This window comes from Lactuca saligna, chromosome 7 (genome assembly GCF_052625555.1).
Source record: "Lactuca saligna cultivar CGN05327 chromosome 7, ASM5262555v1, whole genome shotgun sequence".
Lineage (NCBI taxonomy): Eukaryota > Viridiplantae > Streptophyta > Magnoliopsida > Asterales > Asteraceae > Lactuca > Lactuca saligna.
The window spans coordinates 30980279-31003258 of NC_136423.1; the positions used below are offsets into that span (position 1 = coordinate 30980279).

General features: G+C 32.9%; 1 protein-coding gene across 1 annotated transcript; it reads left to right on the forward strand.

Annotated features, from left to right (window-relative positions):
- Window positions 1-21018: 21018 nt before the first annotated feature.
- Window positions 21019-22676, forward strand: LOC145006797 (F-box protein SKIP19-like). The gene is made up of 2 exons (XM_078965844.1): window positions 21019-21836; window positions 21966-22676. The coding sequence occupies exons 1-2, from the start codon at window positions 21532-21534 to the stop codon at window positions 22543-22545; spliced, it is 885 nt and encodes a 294-aa protein (XP_078821970.1). The 5' UTR covers window positions 21019-21531; the 3' UTR covers window positions 22546-22676.
- The last annotated feature ends 304 nt before the right edge of the window (window positions 22677-22980 follow it).

Consider the following 22980-nt stretch of genomic DNA (forward strand, 5'->3'; position numbering starts at 1 on the left):
GAGCGTGGGTTAATCCAATACTCAAATTCCTATTTCAGGAGTACTCATGAACACTGCAACAAACATTTTCTATGTCTAAGCACTTAGATAATCTACAGTCGGATTCATGACAATCTTAATTCACTACTTACTTCCAAAGTATGAACGAATGTGGATGTTTGAATAATCCAATTATTCGGAAAGTAAAACAAGCGAAGTGAAACACAAGAATAACCTAATCCAATATGGTCTCAAAACTTTTGAATATAAATAAAACACTTATTATTTAATCACCATATCAATTAATACTTGAATTAAAACAATAGTCATCCCATGCTCCAAGCATGCACACTATATTTTGCTATGGTCCTTTCTTTGTGAAATAGATCAATTGAACACATATCCAATGATGCTCATTTCACAATTTAAATCCTTATCGCAAGTGTAAGAATACCAAATTCTTGCCACTACTAGAATTTGTTAGATTCTAACCTTACATACAATGATCCTTTTATAATGTCGATGCACCAAAGTTACAGAGACTTTTTCAATGATATTACAAAACATTCCATTAGAGATTTTTCACAAAGACAATTCCATGGAAATGAAACCTCACATTCAAAGAGCATTCCTTGAACATCCTTCTTTCATTGAAGTTTCTAACTCACACATAGATCTTAATATTAAACTCCCATGATGAAACATTTCATATTCCATATGACTATAAATTTTGAACAAGAGTTACCTCTATTTAGAACACGTCAATTTGGTCCATCCATTAACATACTTCCAACTATCCATAAGCAACCAATCTTTAGCGAACCTCAGAATGTCCTCGATAGTTGTTTAATAACTCTAGTCAGTTTCAGTCCTTTTTCCTTCTGAATGCTCTACAGGCGAATATTATACCATATGCAATTGATCCTATACCTAAAGCATATGGGATTCGATTCATAATGGCTTACATAAAGACATGATACTTGACTAGTCTCTTGCTATAAATTTTCCATATATATAATTTCCTATGTTGAATTACTTCAACATGATATTCATATACCTTCATGACTAAGTTCCATTAAAACTTCAATCTAAGCTTTTAGATTCGAAATGAAGTATAAATTCCCTCTCCCTTAAGCCTTACTATAGCGAAACAATTTCCAAATTCTGCATCTTTGCAAATTTAGAACTTTGTTTCCTATAAATAGCATTGCTAACTTGCAACACTTAACATAATAATTATGCTCCCACTATCATAATAATTATATTCTTACTAGCATAAAAATTATGCTCCCACTAGCTTTGACATGTACCCATAAATCAGTTGGACTTCTAGAAATCAAAACACATTGACTTTCTAAACAAAGTTCCGATTTCTGATACATGGTGCTTTGATAAGTCTTTATCTACACTTCTTAAGCTCATACACCTTTCATTAGATAACTTATGTGTGTGTCTAAACCATTTCAGAACTTATAGCAATAAGTATCGAATGTTCAAATTGTTTTCCATTTCTCATAATTCGAACTATGAAAAGGGATGTCGTAATCATACTCGAATTATCACAACTGCTAATTCTAATGGTATTAATCAATCCTTTAAAATCTACTAGTGAAAGAGTTTTTTCACAATCAATTTCATGAAGTAGGGAAACCTTTTGCCACTTAGATTTTATAGTGTATGTGTTCCTATCCATGTTAATTTGTCATTTCCAACCACTATCATAAGACAAGGTTTATGAAAAATTCAAACTCATATGGACTGAACTTGCTTAATCTTAATTTCTTGCGTCTGGTAGCACAAGGGCCTACTATTGCTTCCAAGTTATTGAGCAGCTTACCCATACAAATCACTATACTTTCACTGATCAAGGTGCTTTGACTTATGCGATCAAATGAGAACTCATAGAACTCAGACGTATAGTCAACATAACTGGAATTGGAACAGAAAAAATAATGTGTCAACACGATAGGTTATCACCCTTAGGTTGTGTAACGCCCATAGATCAGGGTTAGTCAATCTAGAGCAATGAGCGTCAAAAATGACTTTTTGATGGAAGATTATTTAAAAGGAAAATACTGAACTAAGTTATAGTATATGTTACAAGGATTCCGTATATAAAGAATGTCGAAATCCGAGTTATAACGAAGAAGTTATGACCTGTCGAAGTTTCACGACAGAACCGGCACGACACAGCGCGACGTAAATAGTGAATTTACATTAGAGCGATATTTGGCCTTAGTGATCTAAATGAAATCCGTAGAATACATTAAACCGAGAGCGTGCATAAAAAGAACGTCTAAATTTGACTTCGTATGAGGAAGTTGCGATTTTTCTAAGTTTCAACTTAATAGTATGCAGCCGGATGTGTGTGAAACGAACTAGTTTTAATCCTACAAACTTAAACACAAAGATGAACACACAAAAGGCAATGTACCTATCAATTAGCAGTTTAGTTCAGGTAAGTAGGGTATCGAACACAGGGAATGGCAAACAATTAAAATAAATGCTAGTATTATCTAAATAAAACAAGTAATAGAAAGGGGGCTTTCCCTAGTTTTGCAAGACTAGAAACTTAAACAATTAACTAAAACTTAAACTAAGAAACTATGAGCTAAGCAAATAAAAATCAACTAAATTCAATAATTAAGGAGAGTTCTGTGTAGGTTTGAATCATTAATTCCTATGGTTGATTTTATGACAAGTGCAATGGATTAATTGGCATTGACTACCGATTAGTGTGATTAGGTTCACGTTCGCTATTACTAATCCTTAGAGAACAAATTAATTCAAGTAGTGATCAGATGATTAAACCAATGAGTTTCCTATTTTATTGATTCGGGTTAAATAAGACTTGTAATTAGCTAATTAAATTGGTGATTCAATTAACCTTTTGTTGATGGTGTATCACACAAGCTCACACATTAAGTTACCCATTCTCTAGTTAATTCTAGTTTCACATTCGTTATTCCTAGACATATAACTATGTGGTCACATAAATCATATGAAATTTATAACTAAGAGATGTTCATACAACTTAATTACTGATTTATTAACAAAGAATAGTTGTTATTAACATATGAGGTTCTTTAACAAGCTTAACAAAATAATATCACCAATTAATATTAATCCTAACCATAAAATCAAACCATAATCACAAAATCATCCATCCTAAACAGAAGGTATGAGTTTTAGTTCATGATTACAGTAGAAACAAGCTCAAAAACAAAATCAATTGGTAAAAACATAGTTCAAACAAGAGATTAGGTAAAGAGTAAACTTGATTTTGCCTTGATTCTCCTTAAAATTGAATGTAGGGTCGATTCCTTTGCTTCCCACGCTCCAACAGCACCTTTGGTCGACAATTGGCCTCCAAGGGTTCATCTATATGCTAGGGTATCGGGCAGGAATGCCCTTTATATAGATTTTCACAAAACAGAGGTGACTCATCGAGTCCAGTGACCTACTCGAAGAGTCTGTCACTTAAAACCCGTGTACGGCAAGTCAGCGACTCCAGAATCGCGAAAGTTCGACGTGACTCGTCGAGTTGAGGCCCAACTCGTCGATTTCGTTTGGAATCAGCATTTTCTCAAAACATGAAAGTCGTCCAAAATTGTGTCTATTTTCAGAACATTTTGAATTTCGTCAACCGGAGTTACGGTTCATGAGATATGCCCAAAACGCTGATGAGGGGTCAAGCTGTCCAACAACATCCTTCTTTCCTCAAAATCCAAGATTCAACCCTCCAATCGCTAGTTCCGCTTCGTTTTCCATCCGAGCATGTCATTGTTGCTGAAAAAAGAAATTATAAACTAATTAAGCACCTTTTGTTCATTAAATGAGATAAAATTAACATAAAGTATTAAGATAATGCATGAAATTTTATAACTAAATATGTCTGTATCACAGGCCGAAGTTCGAATATGAGATTGACGGAGTTCCAGCCGAAACAATCTAAATGAGAATCGAAGATCTCATAAATAGTAGTTCAACGGTAAAAAGACACACGAAATCGGACGTCGGATGAAGAAGTTATGAATTTATAACGGAGTTTTCCTGTCCCAGCCTACTAAAAATAATATAATAAAAATTAAAGTCAAAATTAGCCGACGAAGTCTAAACGAAAGTTTAGATCTTGTTTTTACCTACATGTGGAAAAAAACATCGAAAACGGAGCTCGTATGAGAAAGTTATGAATTTCTGAAGTTCGGGGCACGAACCCCAACACTGTGTCAGAGTTCACGACGTGAACACAGTGTTCACGACGTGAACACAGTGTTCACGACGTGAATTTGGTATTTATGACTTCTGGAGCCTGACAGACGCAACTTGCGATGACACATGCAACGACGATCAAGCCCACGATGTGAAAATACTATTCACGACGTGAAAATCGAAATATCAGCCCTATAAATAGAACTGAAGGGCAGCCGGTTTTGGTTGCTACTTTCTTACTCTCTCACTCTCTATACCCTCTCTAAGCCACCTGGAAGCCCTCCCGAAGCCCCAGTATCATCCCAACATCCGAAGCGATTCCCGAAGCCCTGAAGATCCCGAGACAAAAGAGTTTCAAGCCGAAGCTCTGCGCACGAGAAGCCTAGTGTGTGAAGATATCCCGGTTTCACCAAAGAATACTACTCTTAGAGCTGTTGTACTGTCCGATCATATTCTGATCAAGTGAGTGTGTAGTTACTTTCTTGTAACACATAGATATAAAGTATTTGCTATGAAATAGGTGCTATATGTTTATATATTGCTTGCTTACTTGAGATGGATGTTGAATGAATGTTTTATATACAGGTTTTAAATTGTATATGTATTTTATATCTACGAATATGTAGGCTAAAACATGGGTAGATAAGTGATGTGGTATGAAAGATGTTATAGAGAATCCTGGTAAATGCGCCTTATGTAGAGTGTTGTAATCCTAGCAGATGCGCTTAATAGTAAATGTCATAATCCTAGCAGATGCGCTTAATAGTGAATGTCATAATCTTAGCAGATGCGCTTAATAGTAAATGTCATAATCTTAGCATATGCGCTTAATAGTGAATGTCATAATCCTAGCAGACGCGCTTAATAGTGAATGTCATAATCCTAGCAGATGCGCTTAATAGTAAATGTCATAATCCTCGCAGATGCACCTAAATGATAATATTTGCATATGCACCTAATAGATATCATTGGCAGCCGCGCCTTAAGTAACAATGGAATTTGTGTCTATTCCTTAAAGTCAATCTTTAGGAATGAATAAATGAAGGATAAGTGATTCTTAGGGTAAATCCTTAAGAAATAAAGGAGACAAAGGGGGTGGGTAATTGGGTTGATGGTTTGATGATTACATATAATATAATATTTTATTGTGGGTTGAAAACCCTATATGCTCACCAGACTCCCAAGCCTGACCCACTCAGTTTTCTTTGTATTACAGGTAATGGCACAAGAGTATAAGTCAGATGACTTGACGAGAGATTTTGGATTATAGAACAATAGTTATAAATAACTGTTGTAAGGTCTGTATTGTACTATTTATGCTTTTGGTCTATATCGGAACACGACATCCCGAGATTTTGTTATTTAATGAAAATACATTTCTTCAAGAAAAGTTTTGATAGATTCTTATCATATTTTGTTTTGGGAACAAATTCCGCAATTGTTTTTTTAAAAAGATTACTCTTATTTTAAAACGAATCATAAACAAATCTGTCTTTTTTGGCCGTGAAATTGGGGATGTCACAGGTCATGTGCTAGTGATTACTAAAAGGTTTATTCTCGACTGTCTCCTGAAACTTTTCAAGATAAACAAGTGTAACAACGTAAATTTTCAACCAAAATTTTGAATTTAAAAAAACATTTATCCAATAATAAAATCACAAAATATCTCAATGTCAAATCATCAAAACTCATATCCAAAAAATGTATATAAAAACTCTAGGATCCTCTCAATCATAACTCAAACTCTGATGTGTGTACAATCAAGCTAGCGCCTTCCCGTGATCCTAAGAAGTACCTGAAACACATAACACAGTAAGCACAAAGCTTAGTGAGTTCCCCAAAATACCACACATATCACATTAGCCACTCGAGGCTAACTCAAAACGACCCTCCAGTCAATGTGTCTCAGTGGAGACCCTCGGGCCCCACATCTTGGGTGGACCCTCCGGTCCTAACTCAAGAAGCTCAATAATAATAATAATAACAACAACAACAACAACAACAACAACAACAACAACAACAACAACAACAACAACAGCAACAACAACAACAGCAACAGCAACAGCAGCAGCAGCAGCAGCAACAGCAACAACAACAACAACAACAACAACAACAAAAACAATACTCAGCATAAATCACAAGACATAATGCAGAATATCACAACGCACAAGTAAGCACATAATACATCTCGGTCACACAAAGATACCACTCATGGTAAGTATAGTCAAAATACTCACCTCACAAGCTGGCAAGTAAAAGTATCTTACTCGGAAATCTCAAACTATCTTCTGCCTAACACACATGATAATTTCTCTAATTAATACCCTACTCATACTCAAATTCACCATAGGTTACACTCTCTTTCTCTCAAATTCTTGGAATGGGTAAAAGACCTTTTTACCCCTCCATGGTCTCCTTTACTCCTGCTGACCAAACCCTAAAGTCAACAGAAGTCAAAATCGATTCAACAATCTAGGTTTGACCTGACTCGCCAAGTGCACTATTATGACTCATCGAGTCCACTTGTTCCTCAGAAGTATCGTGAAGGTCCAGCTCATCAAGGTAACCCCTAACTCGCCGAGCTATAGCATGGTCACCCCATCGGGATAAACCCTAACTGACTCATCGAGCCGTCTCATCGACTCGACGAGTCTATTCAGACTCATTTCTCATTCAATCGATTTCAAGGCAGAGAACCTTCCCAAACTCCAGATCTAGACTCTAAAGGCTCGTTAATCACGTAAAGTCACGAGCTTTACGTCCATGCATGGCACTTTGGGCTTGAAATGCCAAAACATGCTCTAATAAGGGTTTTCCACTCAAGAGCTCTATTAAGGATTAATAAAGCAGTGATCTTTGGATTCTAGGGACCTCACAAGGTCTAGATCTGAAGTCCAAACCTCCATATGAACTCAATACCCTCAAAGTCCCAAATAGATAGAAAAGAAGCCCTAATCAACAATAATATAAGATCTACCCAAACAAATGAGAAATGTATAAACTTTATACCTCTAACATGATCTCTTGGATGAAATACAACAGACCTAACAACCTCCTCTTTCTCCTAGCTTGAAATCCTTCTCTTCTCTTCTAAAGATGCACCAAAATACACAATATTAGCTCAAACTCTCTCTCTCTCTCTCTCTCAATAGCTAAAAAGGTGATTAGGGTTTATCTCAGTGAAGGAAACAGCTGAAGAGCCGAAAATGAGGCTATAAGTGCCCTTAAAAAGGCCCTAAACCTAGGGATTTAGGGTTTCTCTTCACAACATCTACTCGGCGAGTCGACTCTTGGACTCGTCGAGTAGATCATTAATTCCACGTGGAACATAGCGACCCTACTCGACGAGTTGTAGCACCAACTCGTCGAGTAGCTCAATAGTCCTCAAGATAAATAAATAAATAAATAATATACCTGGAAGTCCGAATGTTACAACAAGACTCCCACTGACTTCTTGACATATAAGATTCTCTGTCAAAGAAATTTTGTCAACAAACAAATATTCAAGAGTTACTGTGGGTTCTTATCAAGAAAACACTTTATATAATTGGTCTTGTTGGTCTTTGTTTAAACCAAAACATCACATCTACCAATTTCAAATGTGCAAGAGTAAGAAAACATTTCTACTCCACATTTCATGAGGTATCATAAACCTACTTAGAACATGTTACTCAAGGCACAACTTGGAGTAACTAGAGTTTGACTCTAAAACTTGTTTTTGGAATGTAGTATGCCTCGTCTTCTTGATTTAACCATTTCAACAATACCTGATTCCTCTTCTTAGTCAAATAGATGCACTAGGTGTCCTTAGAGGATCAATTGTGACATGGTTCCATAATCATTAGGATGATCATAAAACACGATACTAAAGTACTCTCCTTTCCTTTCAGATAGAAGAAACTTTTATCTTTATTCCCAATAGATTCTTCTTATTCGTTCTGCTACACCTTGAAACTTTTCAAGGCATCAGAATTATACTTAATCTTGTAAGCGTAACCATATTTACTAAATCAACAGTAAATCATGATGAATAGACTTTATCGTCCTTTGTGGTGGATCTGACCATCACATCAATGTATACTAGATCCTTTAATCCTTTACTTGACTCACATACACATGTGAACAAGGAATTAGTCTTAATTTCCCAAAGACCAGGATTCTCATACATCACACAATACAACACATATGATTCCAAGTTTCTATCCAATTAAAACTTGGGTGATGAGAAACCTTCCTCGCTTGGTAAATTATGATTCTACCACATGTGATAATTAAGAATCAAATCCATTTTCAACATTGCTAACAATAAAAATACAAACACCAATTTTCATAAATACCATTGCAAGGAAACGTAAAATAAGATAAAATCAAAATTTATTTTTACTGATAAAATGCAGAAAACATGTCCTTACAATGCAAATATATATATATATATATATATATATATATATATATATATATATATATATATATATATATATATATATATATATATATATATATATATATATATATATATATATATGAAAACTATGTTTCTAAATATTCCTAAGCAATCTATCATAACTCCTAAGTAGCAGGTCCAAATTCCGATCTTTTGAACCATGTGACCGAAATCCATTTCTTCATTTCAGAATCCGCCTTTACTTCTTCTTAAGCTTCCTTTGCTTTCTTCGATCCTACAAAACATCAAAATATGATTAACACATCATGTAATAAGAGTCTATAAACATGAACTTAATTGAGTTAGATAGTGGATGTACCTAAAGTAGAGTCATACAATTTGACTTTACCATCTCTAAGATCTCTCAGGTAGTCTGGGCAGCTTCACGTCCAATGCCTCTTCACTTGGCAATAAAAAGATATGGACTCTTTAGGAACAGCACATAGGACTATCTCAGAACTAGCCTTTCTCTTTACCATATGCTTAAACGGTTTGACCTTGGTTGATCCCTTTCCACTGGGAAGAGAAACCTTTTCTGGACTACCAATGTTGCCATTGTTAAGGTCCATGGAAATTTGGGAGGTAGATCTTCCAAACAAAATTTGTTTGACCAGTGCGCCAAAGCATTGTTGCTTCAGCAGCAATTAGCAAATATGTCAGATCAATAAGGTGTTGGATTAGGTGTCTAAGCCCATAACTATAATTGGTAAGTACTTTACCCGATAGTAGCATGGTCCATTTTTGTGAGAGTCCGATATTTCGACTCTATGTAATGACCTAAAAAGTCAAGTATTGTAACCACTTTTGAAAATAATGAAATTAACTTTGAAAATAAAATGTACAAAAGTCTCTATTTGGTTACGTACTATGTTAAATATAATTAACCTGTGAATATACATAAAAAGAATGCCCAAATCTGACTTCGTATGAGAAAGTTATGAATTTTCGAAGTTTCTAACCTAGCAATAGACAGCTAAAAACTCGAAATAGAGATCGAGTGGTATTTAGCCGACACAACCTAAACGAAAGTTGAAGACCTCGATAATAGGAGTACAACAGTAAAAAGTCTGATGAAAACAGACAACAGATGAAGGAGTTATGGGATTTAAACGGACTTTTCCAAGCCCGATCTGTTAAAAACAATATAATAAAAAAATGTAAAGTCAAAATTAGCTGACGGAGACTAAGCGAGAGTTGTAGAGCCTTTTCACGCCTACACATACGTATAAAGAACGTCAAAATCGGAGCTTGTACGCAAAAGTTACTGATTTTACAAGTTCGGGACACAAAATCCGAGGCTGACTCAGCCTCACGACGTAAGCTCGTGATTGATGGGTTCCAGAGTGTCAGCCACGTCAAATCGTCGAAGAGGATCATGCTGACTAAGCCTCACGACATGAGGATCCAAAACTCACGACGTGAGACTCCAAATCAATCCCTATAAATAAAAGCTTGATGGTTCCGGGTAAATTTGCTCAATTCCTCTCTTTCTCTTGCGTTTTTTACCCCATTTTGTGTGCAAGAAATATCTTGAAGCCCCGGTTTTCATATGCAAGCCCCAAAGGAAGTTTACGCTCCCAAGATTCCCGAGAATCTCGAGAAAATCCGATTTCTCGAGAATCTCGAGAAAATCATATGTGATTCATAACTACTACATGAGAGCTTTCGTATGTGATATATATATTTTCGATAACATCTTGTCTTTTGGAAATAAAACATGTTTATATATATATATATATATATATATATATATATATATATATATATATATATATACACACACACACATAAATTCCACACGTTATTTATACATGAAGTATATGTGTTCATTTATGTCACTACAAATATTATACTTTACATAACAAGTGAGTATTCCACTAGGGTTTACTATACGAATGAAACACACACTTTGAAAAACTATAATAGGTATAGTTTACGAGAAAATCATAAACATTTACATACTAGAAACACTATATCTAAGAGATATTTTCATACACAAGAACAAATGGACATCTTCATACGTAAATATGGTTTTATACTAAGTTTTGTGAGACATTTCACATACTTTCGAGTATGCATTTTAAGTCCTGTATTATATACCAAAATCCCTTGTAGGGGGAGCGTGATACTTGTGTATAGATCTATACGGGATTGACAATCCCACACCTAACCTGTTAGCTACAGCTAGGCCGGCAGGCCTGGGGTGACAAACGTCATAACTTTCCAACGCCTGAAAAACGTTGTTATAGGCATCCTGGTCAAATAGCATGGTTACAAGACTCACATGAAGTATTAAAAGCACATTGATTTACAGGGCTTTTCAAGTGTCGTAGCAATTTATACATAAACTTACTATTTTAGGCATGAAAAGCACTATTTCATTACAAGTTTTGGAACACTTAAACTACCATCTACTATAGTAGAAAATATGGGATTTTCTAAGAACATTCAAACCTGTACAAACCATTTTCATTCTATTTCTTACAAACATCGTTACTAAATACTTATGAACTCACCAGCTTAAATGTTGATCTACTCTTTCAAAACTACTTGTATTTCTCAGGAATTCAGTAAAACAGGTAAACAAACAGCTTTTGAAGAAGGGACGTTGTGACGTCAATTTAGTTTCATTTTGACATCATATTGTAATTTGTTTTTGGAAACAAGTACCTATCAACAATGTAAACTTTTAAATTATATATATATATATATATATATATATATATATATATATATATATATATATATATATATGATGATTGTATTACTTTCTTCACTATGTATTCAATTGTTGCGATACTACATGAAGTCATCCACCCTCGAACGATTCCGCCGTTCTGGTTTGGGGGTGTGACAATTTTGGGTTTCATTCACTGGAACAATTTGATAGGATGGATATTTGAGAAAGAGGTTATTTGTGATTTATTAATATATTATAATTATAATATATTAGTTGAGAAATCATATTATTTAATTAATATTGGTCAAGAGTTAATTTAGAATTAATTTAGTGATCAAAAGACATTAATTAAATCAAGGGCACTGATTATGTAAATAAGTGATACATATAGTCTGGGCCAATGATCCTTGATTGATTAGTGATGGACTAAGTTTATGTGAGATTCCATGCAATGTTAGTCCATAAGGTTTATCATATGGATTATTGGATTAAAGGCCCAAGAAAGTGGATTAGGGTTTACAAGTTGAAACTCTAGGAATTCCACACTATAAATGTAACCCCTAGCACCACCAAAATGGCCAATGATTCCATGGGAAAAACCCTAGCTGATTTTGAGTGCTCCTAACCTCTCTCTCAAAGTCCTCCATTTGTTCACGGTGTTTTGTGAAGCATTTGAGGCATCACACTTGAGGTGCTAAGCTCTTGAACAGCCAATTGCTACATGCTACAACTAAGAGGTGTTCTTCTAACTAGGTTTTATGTTTCAAGTATCAAATGTTGTATGCTAGTTATAGGTTTCATGCTTTGGGTAATTTTTGTTGCATGTATGACTAGAGAAAACTTAGATCCAAAGCATTAGGGTTGTATGTGCACCATAGGAGTGTTTTAGTACATAAAACCCAACATAAGGGTCATGTCGTGATCTGTCATATAGTAGTCTTTAAGGAACTGACTATATGACTCAGGAAGCGATTGAAGAACCATGTCAACAGCTAGCTTCCTTGGGAAAATGACATCCAACATTCCCAGTCTGTCAATGTGCGAGTTCATCTTCAGGACGTGTGTACACACAGAACTTCCATCTCGGTGTTTGTATGCCAATATGGCTTGAGTGACCTTGAACTTTTCAAGTCAACGAAAATGTGGGTTAGGGAGAATTACCGAAGGAGGTGGAGGAAGTGAATTGTGATTTCCAGTTCCACCAATGCATGAAGAAGGGAATGATCTTTCACTTTGATTGACACGTGGAAGATCATCTTCAAAAGGAAAGCTTTTTCCAAAGGATTGAGGAAACCATAGTTGTCAGAACTAGACATCTATAAAAGGGATGAAATCCAAGTGAGTTGATTTAGATCCTTAATATAACACCCAAATGAAATATTAAGGCTAGGACCCAGCACAATAATTCACAACTCGGAAGAGAAATATCGTAATCCAGTAGTAAATTATTTGAAGGTAGGTAAATGATGATTTACCAATTCCACCACGAAAACGAAATAATAAACGAATTAGGTTTTAAATGAAAATTCCTAGAACTTTTGATATTCATTGAACTTTTCAATGACATGTTTAATCTCGATTATGCCCCTCAAATTTGTGACTGTGATACCGAGGATCACAAATAAGGTGTGAATAATCATGCAAGTTAGCTTGGTACTCTCGATATCATTTATCACCTAATCAATGTGCTAGTTAACCACACATGCTCCATTGATCAATCATAATTTATGAGCTACACATTGCCATCCTTCATTAGTCCCATATCAATGTGTCGGTTAACTACACACACTCCACTAACGACCAATAAGGTGCAATGTGCAATTTCATGGGTTAGCATCAAATTCACATTTTTCCTAAAGTAACTAAGATTGGGAATTTATAAAAGCGTTTAGTTACTATATAATTCATTATACTTTTAATGGGAGTTTAGTGTTCTATCCTACCCATTTGGATAACGATCTTCCACTAGTCAAGAGTGTGGTGGGTAAGAGTGGATATCCAATGGAGGACATTTTACAAGTCGCTTCCTTACACACTCATTATAGACTAACTTCGTGAATGAGGCCTACTAACGGTAATCCTGACTTTTCTTATACATATATAATATATTAGACTTTGTGTATTTTAACCTTTTAAAATACTAAGTGGTTTAATCCTTAAATAAAATAATCTTTTAATTTAGTTAAATTTAAACCATATAATGGATTTATTAATTCTCTTTTAATTAACCACTTAATTAATTTAATAAAATCCATAAGGATGATTTTTAAACTATTCAAAAATACCAAGGTTCTAAAATTTAAGATTTCAAAATTAAAACTATTTAATTGAATTTTAAATTATGAAACCAAATGGTGTATTTTAAAACCTTTCAAAATACTAGGTTAAATTAAATTAGGAATATAATCTTATCATAATCCACAAATTCAACCAAATCTTTCAATTTTGATAAGGATATCATGATATCTTTCAGAAAATTCGATTTTAGGCTTTAAAAATGAATTATGGCAATTATCCTAATCAAATCTGATCTGAAAAAAAAAAAAAAAAAGAAAAAGAAAACTGTTGAGCCAACTCGTCGAGTTTGGCAAGGAACTCGTCAAGTTCATACTTAAACTCGTCGATTTCATCCTCCAGACAACAAAAAACGATTTTCTTGTTCTTTGGATAGTTCATTATTGCATCAATTCAAGTGAAAAACATTATAGGCTTTGATACCACTGATGGGTTATGAGCATATCTACATTCCTATGTGATCATGCAACCCTAATTGCTTTGGATCTAAGTTTTTTCACTAATTGAACATGCAAATAGAATACCAAAGCAATAACCCTAGAACTAGCATATAATTTTCGAAATTCATGTATAAAATTAGGGTTAGAAGATTACCTCACTTATTATATTGTAATAACAAGGCAATCCTTGATGATCCTTGACTCTTAAAAGTTTAATGCCCCAAATGTTGCACCTCTAATGGAGTCATAAACACCCAATGCAAGAGGATGATAGGAGAGACAAGAATGTTTAGCTAGGGTTATGTATCTTATGCATAGGTCGAAAATTCAATGATATGGAGGTCTTTATATAGTTATGGGTTGCTAGAGTTTCTGGAGGAAACCCTAATTATTGCTTAAGGCTTAAGCAGCCCATGGACTCTTAGTTATGAGGCCTTAGACGAAATCTATAGGGCTTCCCTATAGGATTTCATCTACTCCTAATTAAGGAGTCCAATAGCTCAGTTCTGCAACTATCAATGATTTGCAAAACAGCCCATTCAATTATTAATCAATTCCTTTAATCCAAAAATTAATATCAAATTAATTTCTGATTAATTACCAATTAATAATATGATTTCCAAATAATATGTTAAACTTGTAATATATTAATAAAATCATTTTGAATACCAATTTATCATTTCAAATAATAAATCTCTCTCTCTCTCTCTCTCTCTCTCTCTCTCTCTCTCTCTCTCTCTCTCTCTCTCTCTCTCTCTCTCTCTCTCTCTCCAGCAGTCATCCTGTCAAGTTGCATGAGTGAAGACAACCCAAAATGACCATACTACATATCAAATCAAGTACATATCAGTTATAGTTATAGACTTAGACACCTAACCCAACAATGTCATGTGCAAAGAGTCGTCAATTTCCTTATAACAATTCCAGTCATGTTACTTCATCACCACTTGAGCTTGTTCATACTGATGTTTGTGACCAGCTCAAGTGTCTAGTGGTGGTTTTCGATATTATATCAGTTTTTTGGATGATTTTAACCGTCACACTTGGATTTACTGCATTAAAAACAAATCTGATGTTGAACAAGTTTTCTATAATTTCCAAAAACATGTTGATCGTTTACTTAACACCAAAATTCATACCATACAATCCGATTGGGGTGGTGAATATCATAAACTTCACAATTTTTTACAATAATGTGGTATATCTTATCAAGTGTCTTGTCCTCATACATCACAACAACATAACGACATGGTTGAATGAAAACATCGTCATATTGTTGAAATAGGCTTGGTCTTGTTAGCTCATTCATATAAACAACAAGATAAATCTTTTAGATACATCTCCATGGATTTGTATCGTTCCATGTATCTTCATATTCCCTTCTAGTTTTGGTTCCATATGTTTGCAATTTTGCGTCGTTCCATTCACATTCATTTTAATTTGTATCTAATAAATTGTAATTGAAAACCATTGTATTAGAGGTTTTGAATTCTGTTATAAAATCGAGAAAGAAAGGATATAGTTACTTTTTTGAGTTTTGAAGTAAATCTATTTACATAACCAATATAAAATTAATATACTATAATATTGCGTAGAATTCAGTTTCAACATTGAAGGCAAATCGGATGTATAGTAAGACCAAAAAGAAAATTAGAAATCTATAAAATAAGAATGCGAAAAAGAAACACCGGTTCCCCTAAAGTTAACACATATTATAAAAATACGTATTAAAAATATCAATAAAAAATGTTTTTCATATATTGTATTACATAAGCGTTTGAACATTATTGTTTGTGGCATACCTGGTAACCGATTCAAACAAGTAGGCAGAAGGTGCGAAAATGAAGCCTCAAATATGCATCAAAAACTCCAACAACACAATTGAATAGCCCACAAATACTAATTAGAATTCGGTGGAGATGAATGAGTGTGGCGTGAAGGAGGTAGAAGTAGGCGACGGTGAAGAGGAAGGAGGGAAAAATTAGGTCGATGTCGATGAATGACGATTGCCGATGGTGGAGAGGAGGAGCAAGAAACGGCAATGGTGAGATTATGGGAGGGAGGTGATGCGTATGTGGCTTAGATGAGATTATATATATATATATATATATATATATATATATATATATATATATATATATATATATATATATATATATATATATATATATATATATACTAGGTTAAAACCCGTGGAAACCACGGGTAATAAAAAAAAAGTATTGATAATTAAAAATAATTATGAAACATTAAATTTTTATTAAAATTTTATTAAATTAAGTTAATGATTTTGATCGAAGGGATATAAATTTGAACAAAGTGTAAAAAAAGATAATCAATCATGCAAATGACATTGATATACGAAAATTTTAATATAATAAGCATGTAATAAAAATAGATTAACAAAAAACAATAAATTTAAAAAATTATGTACTGCTCTCATGTAAATGTAAACCCCTTATGTTTAATAATTTTAACTTTTATTGTTTTGAAATTATTTATTGCTCTCATGTAAATGTAAACCCCGTTTCTTTATCCATATTGGTCTTTCTTATATTTAACAAATATAATAAATTCTTACTAATTTAAATACAAAGCCTTTTACACATACAAATTTTGTTAACCTTGTATCTTGTAATGTAGGGCCTCCAAAGTCAATTTTAAAACTGACAATAAACCCTTCCCCTAAATTCCTATCAACTATCATATCCACACAACAAACCAAAAACAATATTGTGAAAATGTTCAATTTTGACATTGCGGTTTTAAACAAATACATTTCTTTCAAGAATAAACAACATAATTACTTTTATAATAAAAACTAAATAAGTTTTAAGAGTATTAATTATGAACCTTCACAGTCAAAATCAAATTTCCTAAAGCGATCTAAAAAATGCTATAATTTTCATACAAATGCTATAATCATCATATTAAGATGAAAGTAAATGTTATAACTGACACCAACTTGAAAGTTGAATGATATAATTGAAAAATATTGAAAGTCAAATGTTATAGTCGACATTACCATCACAGTTGAATGTGATAATTGGAAAAATGAAAGTAAAGTGATATACATTAAAATAAATATTTGAATTCTTCAATAGAAAAATAAAATTAAAATTTTGTAATTGACATTAGAATGAAAATAGTTTGTCGAAATTGAAGGATAAAATGTCAAAATCGAAATCGAAGGATAATAGGTTTATCCCTCATTAAACACGACCTTTTTTTTAATTACCTTGTCCATTCCAATCCTTCATAATTCCATTCCGTCCAATCAAAGATTAACAAAAATTTCAATATGAAACCTCAAAGTGTAATCATTAATTATAGATTTGAAAATAAAGATTTATTTGTAAAATTAGATGTTTTGTCGGTAACGGGGAAGTGAATAATTTATTTTCGGTGAATGGATTATTTTATCGATTAGCTTCTTTTCGCAGACTATGAATAGTTTGCATTCGCTTATAAAGAAGATATAGGTAAAGTAAGATGCTAATTTGAGAAACAAACAAAAGTAGATTGCTATATTTTGCATTTACTCCTCTATTGGGATAAATGGAGTAAATAGGATCCAACTAAAATTAGGAATTAGTAGATAGTATAGTGGTAAATGTCAAATCGAGAAATAAGAAACCATTGTGGTTGGTGGTCATAAGGAAATTTCAATAAAAAATACATGGATTTCATTAATAAAATACATTCGTTAAACTGTAAAATGTTAAAAATATGGTGAAATTTATGTATACTACTATAACTAACAATATTTACATGTAGAGAAAACCCAAAAGTATTTAACTTTTATTATTAAATCTTTTTCCATCGCAAAAGCATTTTCAAAATGATACACCTGACTCATACAAAATTCATGTTAAATAACACTTCAGATTCCCATAAACAACTACCACAAACACCTTAACTTTTTAAAAAATCTGGACTTCATTGCAATGTCCTCTTCTCCGATAAAACCAAACATATGAAGGTTTCTATCTACTTACCTATCCACTATATATTCTGTATCAGGACCAAAATTTTACAAATTTAATCTCACCTGCATTTTTAACTTTATAGTAAAAAATATATCAAAATAATATTAAAATAGAAAAAGAAATGAAATATGTTGTATAAAAAATGAACCATAAGGGAATGTTTTAATACAATTCCATTTTGACTTCACGTACACAATTTCATAAACCATGTTCCAAGTATCATTATTAATGACCAAAATACCCTTCAAGTGTATTATGAGATAAAATCCAAGAAGTACCTTATGATCAATTTTCAATACATATAAAACGCAGGTAGGAGCAATATGGCCAATTTTATAATATAATTGTTATTATGTATAAAAACTGCTAATCTAGTTTAAAATTAACAATACAATCGCTTATATAGAGATTTTAACATTGTTATGGCTGCAAAAGAAGGATCACAAACAAATTTAAACAAATGGTAACTCAAAATTCATTCCATAATGAAAAAATCCTACAAGAAATGTTAAATCAAACTCCATTTTCAATTTTGCATCAGTTTGGGAAAAAATATAGAATAGAAAAGTTGCAATCACTAAACATTGGTACAATTGCAAAAGATGAATCAATGATGCACAACACTTTATCAACTCCTTACCATAAGGGCTGTAAAGCACATAAAACTCCATCAACAAATCCAAATTTACAATGATCGAGACTCTTAAAGTAGCTAATCATAATCACACTTTACAAAAGACATATACAAAGTTACACACAAATATACATAAAACCATATCTGCCAATTGATTACACATAGAACACAACGATTTCAAAAGAAAAATAAAAAAGCCTCGTATCTCATGGCGACTGCTTCCAAAAACAACATCTAAAAGCCACCTAATTCTAATTAATTTGACCCAAATAAAGAATCACAAACTTGCAGATATACCCACAAATCCATAAAACATATAGTCTAATATGAATTAAGAAACTTAATAAGAAGAATTCGCAAACCATAAATTCTCAAAGTGAATCCATCATCGTTAACACCCGTACCTGGTTAAACCGATTGATGAGACCAGAATCACACGAAGAAAATATAACCGAACCACCGCCAACCTCCTACAATAGAGGAACCTGGAGAAGAAATCAGAATTTGAGAATGAGGGAGATAGGGTTGCAATAAAGTAGCGAGAACGAAGGAAAAAATGTGACCATGCAAATTGTTTGTTTTAACGACAATTCAAGGTAATCTGGACCAAAATTCTTCAGATTACTTAGACCTGCAACAATAAATTAAATCAAATTATGAGCAAAAGAACACAGACAAGAACTCCCTATCCAGGTGTGTGAGAGAGATAGAGAGAGAGAGAGAGAGAGAGAGAGAGAAAGGAAGAAGATATGTATGTGATTTCTTTCGATTTCGTCCCTGATTTTACAGGATCATGGTTTTGAAAAATTAAGAAGATATATTGGGATTAAGTTTCATCAGCAGAGAAAATTTAAGCGTAAATAAAGGAGTTAATAGGTTAAACCGAGAATTAAATTGGGTATCTTCTTTATGCCGATGATAGTTAGTCAATCAATTTGTTGCAAATTCAATGGGATTGATTATGAACATTGTTGACTAATTTGAAGTTTAGAAGGGTAGTTTAGTAATTGCAGTCGAAGGGAAATGAGCGGGAAAATAAGTTCCGGAGGGATTGAACAAATGCCACGTGGCGAAAATGCTTTTATTTATTAGATTAGGATATATATATATATATATATATATATATATATATATATATATATATATATATATATATATATATATCTTTACTATCTTATAAAAGAAATCTAACTATTTCTAAAAATAGATTGATTATAATAATAATATTTTTTTAAGACGTCCAAATAATGAAGCTGATAGTACAAGTAAACATTAATAAAATAATATTAAATCTTAACCACATTTTGAATTCAAATATTTATCATTAAATCTCCTTATATTTCTCAGCAATTTGATATTGTTCCCTCAAATCCCGGATTCATTCAAATTTTGAACCCTTTTAGATATCCTTAAATTTAGCATGTTGATTCAAATATCCCTCCAATCGTATATACCTCTTTGTTCCCTCATCTGCTATAAAGCCCACCGTCTAGGAACAAAAAATGACTTCATTTCTCAAATAACACCATAGTTTGATTATTTTGTTTTCGACATGTACTTTCTTTTGTAACATAACATTTTTGTAGAGGAAACATATCACCGAAAGAATTTACACACCCCGCCGCTTTGCGTGGGTACGCTGCTAGTGTATATATATATATATATATATATATATATATATATATATATATATATATCTTTACTATCTTATAAAAGAAATCTAACTATTTCTAAAAATAGATTAATTATAATAATAATATTTTTTAAGAAGTCCAAATGATGAAGTTGATAGTACAAGTAACCATTAATAAAATAATATTAAATTTTAACAACATTTTGAATTCAAATATTTATCATCAAATCTCCTTATATTTCTCAACAATTTGATATGGTTCCCTTAAATCCCGGATTCATTCAAATTTTGAACCCTTTTAGATATCCTTAAATTTAGCATGTTGATTCAAATATCCTTCCAATCGCATATACCTCTTTGTTCCTTCCTCTACTATAAAGCCCACCGTCCAGGAACAAAAAATGACTTCATCTCCCAAATAACACCATAGTTTGATTATTTTGTCTTCAACATGTACTTTCTTTTGTAACATAACATTTTTGTAGATGAAATATATCACCGAAAGAATTTACACGTCCCGCCGCTTTGCGCGGGTACACTGCTAGTATATATATATATATATATATATATATATATATATATATATATATATATATATATATATATATATATATATATATATATATATATATATATATATATATATATATATATATATATATCCAATAGTTGTTGTATAACTCCAGATCCTATTCTTTAGGGTGTATCTATATCTATTGTAGTTGTGATCTATATATAAACAGAATATACACTGCGAGAGTTGTCAAGCCAATTCAATCTTGTTTTTTATCTCAGAATCCTGCATCGTCAATTCAACTTAAACTGTAAGCGGAATTCCTTTTCGGCAAAACAGGTATTTATTGGAGTGATACATTTTTATTTTCTTTTGACAAATTTCCTTAGATCTGTATTGAAACTGTGTCTTAAAATCTACGATCCTGCAAGTTGTTCATAACGTGGTAGTACACTTCATCCATCATATGTGGTTTTCTTTTGAGTTCTTATGTTTCGCTACACAATTGACACCATCTATGATTTCTTAATTTTCCATGGTGTTTTTTCTTAATGAGTAACGAGCTAACAATCTCAACTTTGACTGTTCTACACATTATCTGTACAATACTCAAAAGTTCATGGTTTTTTGCAATTCACCATTTCTCTGATAGATTTTTTTTTTTTTCAAACTGAAAATTCGTGGGATTTCAATCTACCTCCGTCGTTGACAATGGAGAGACCTCAGAATTGGCTTAATTTACCTGAAGAACTGATAGCATATATACTTCAACGATTGAGTTTTATAGAGATACTCAACAGCGCATCAAAAGTATGCACAACTTGGGAGAAAATCAGCAAAGATCCGGCGATGTGGAAGGTCATCGATGTATCACAACAGGATTATCATTGGTATATGAATCACGATATTGAGATATTGGTTATGAAGGCAATCGATCTCAGCTGTGGGGAATTGATCGATTTCAGTATCGAGGGTGGTATTGAAATCAACCATCTCTTTGATTATGCTGTGAAACGGTAGGTTTAATTTTCCTCTTCTCATCCTTTTTCAGTTTCGTACTCATTCTGCAGTCTGCACACATACTCACCATTAATTATGAAAATCTTTTGTTTATATGAACAGATCAAGTAAGATGAAACGTCGAGCTGCGATCCTGAACTCGTAACCGAAGGGTTCATTTGGGCACTCAAAAAGCTACCACAACTGGAGGAATTTCATCTTTCTCGCACATATCCCACTGCAAAAGACATCGAAGATATTGGACAAAATTGCCCTCAGCTCAAGTCGTTCTCAATGAACCAAGTGTGTCAACATCCACAAAATGACGATACTGCCCTTGCCATTGCTAACAACATGCCCGAGTTACGCCATTTGCAGGTGATTGGTAATTGCATGACAAAGATTGGACTCCAAGCAATTCTTAATGGCTGCCCTCACCTTGAATCCCTGGATCTTCGTATGTGTTATTATCTTAGGCATGGCGGGAAATTTGGAAAATTATGTATGGCACGGATCAAAGATTTGAAGCACCCACATGACTCAATGAAAAACTGTGACTTTCATCACGATTATGATGAATGTGATATATATGATTATATATATTCATCTGGGTATTCTGATGTTGATGACTCTTCAGTCAATGACTTCTATCAAGTCAAAGAAGTTTTTGAAGTCAACAATGTTTCTAAAGAGTATGATTATGATTACGACTATATATATGACTGAAGATCATTTGTAAGCCAAATCCGTTGGTAGTTTGTTGGTAACCTGAACTCATTATCGGGTATGCAACGTCTTTTAAGCTATTATTGACTATGCCTTTGTGTTGGTTTGGAATTGAAAGGGAACTTTATTTATGTTTGGAACTTTATGAAGGTTTAAGAAAAACGATAAGTTGTAAAGTATTAGTTGAAACTTGTTAAAAAAGTTTAAAAAAAGTTGTAGAAAAGTATTAAAAAGTTTTTAAAAAGTCATATATTGACACGGTCATGTAAAATCCATGTGTTTTATCAAGTGACAAAGTCTTCTCTAGAAATCGACTTCTCTATTATTTTGAATGTTATTTTTCTTTTCAAAATAAGCTGCGTTATTTCTTTTCGTAGAATGAGTTTATGTTTTTTAACCTGTCAACCCGATTATCATGCTTATGAATGATTCCAT

Bases quoted from the DNA above. Each gene is read 5' to 3' on its own strand.
- LOC145006797 (XM_078965844.1), top strand. From the start codon at position 21,532: ATGGAGAGACCTCAGAATTGGCTTAATTTACCTGAAGAACTGATAGCA. The intron at 21,837-21,965 runs GTAGGTTTAATT...TGAAACGTCGAG, and splicing joins TTTGATTATGCTGTGAAACG to CTGCGATCCTGAACTCGTAA.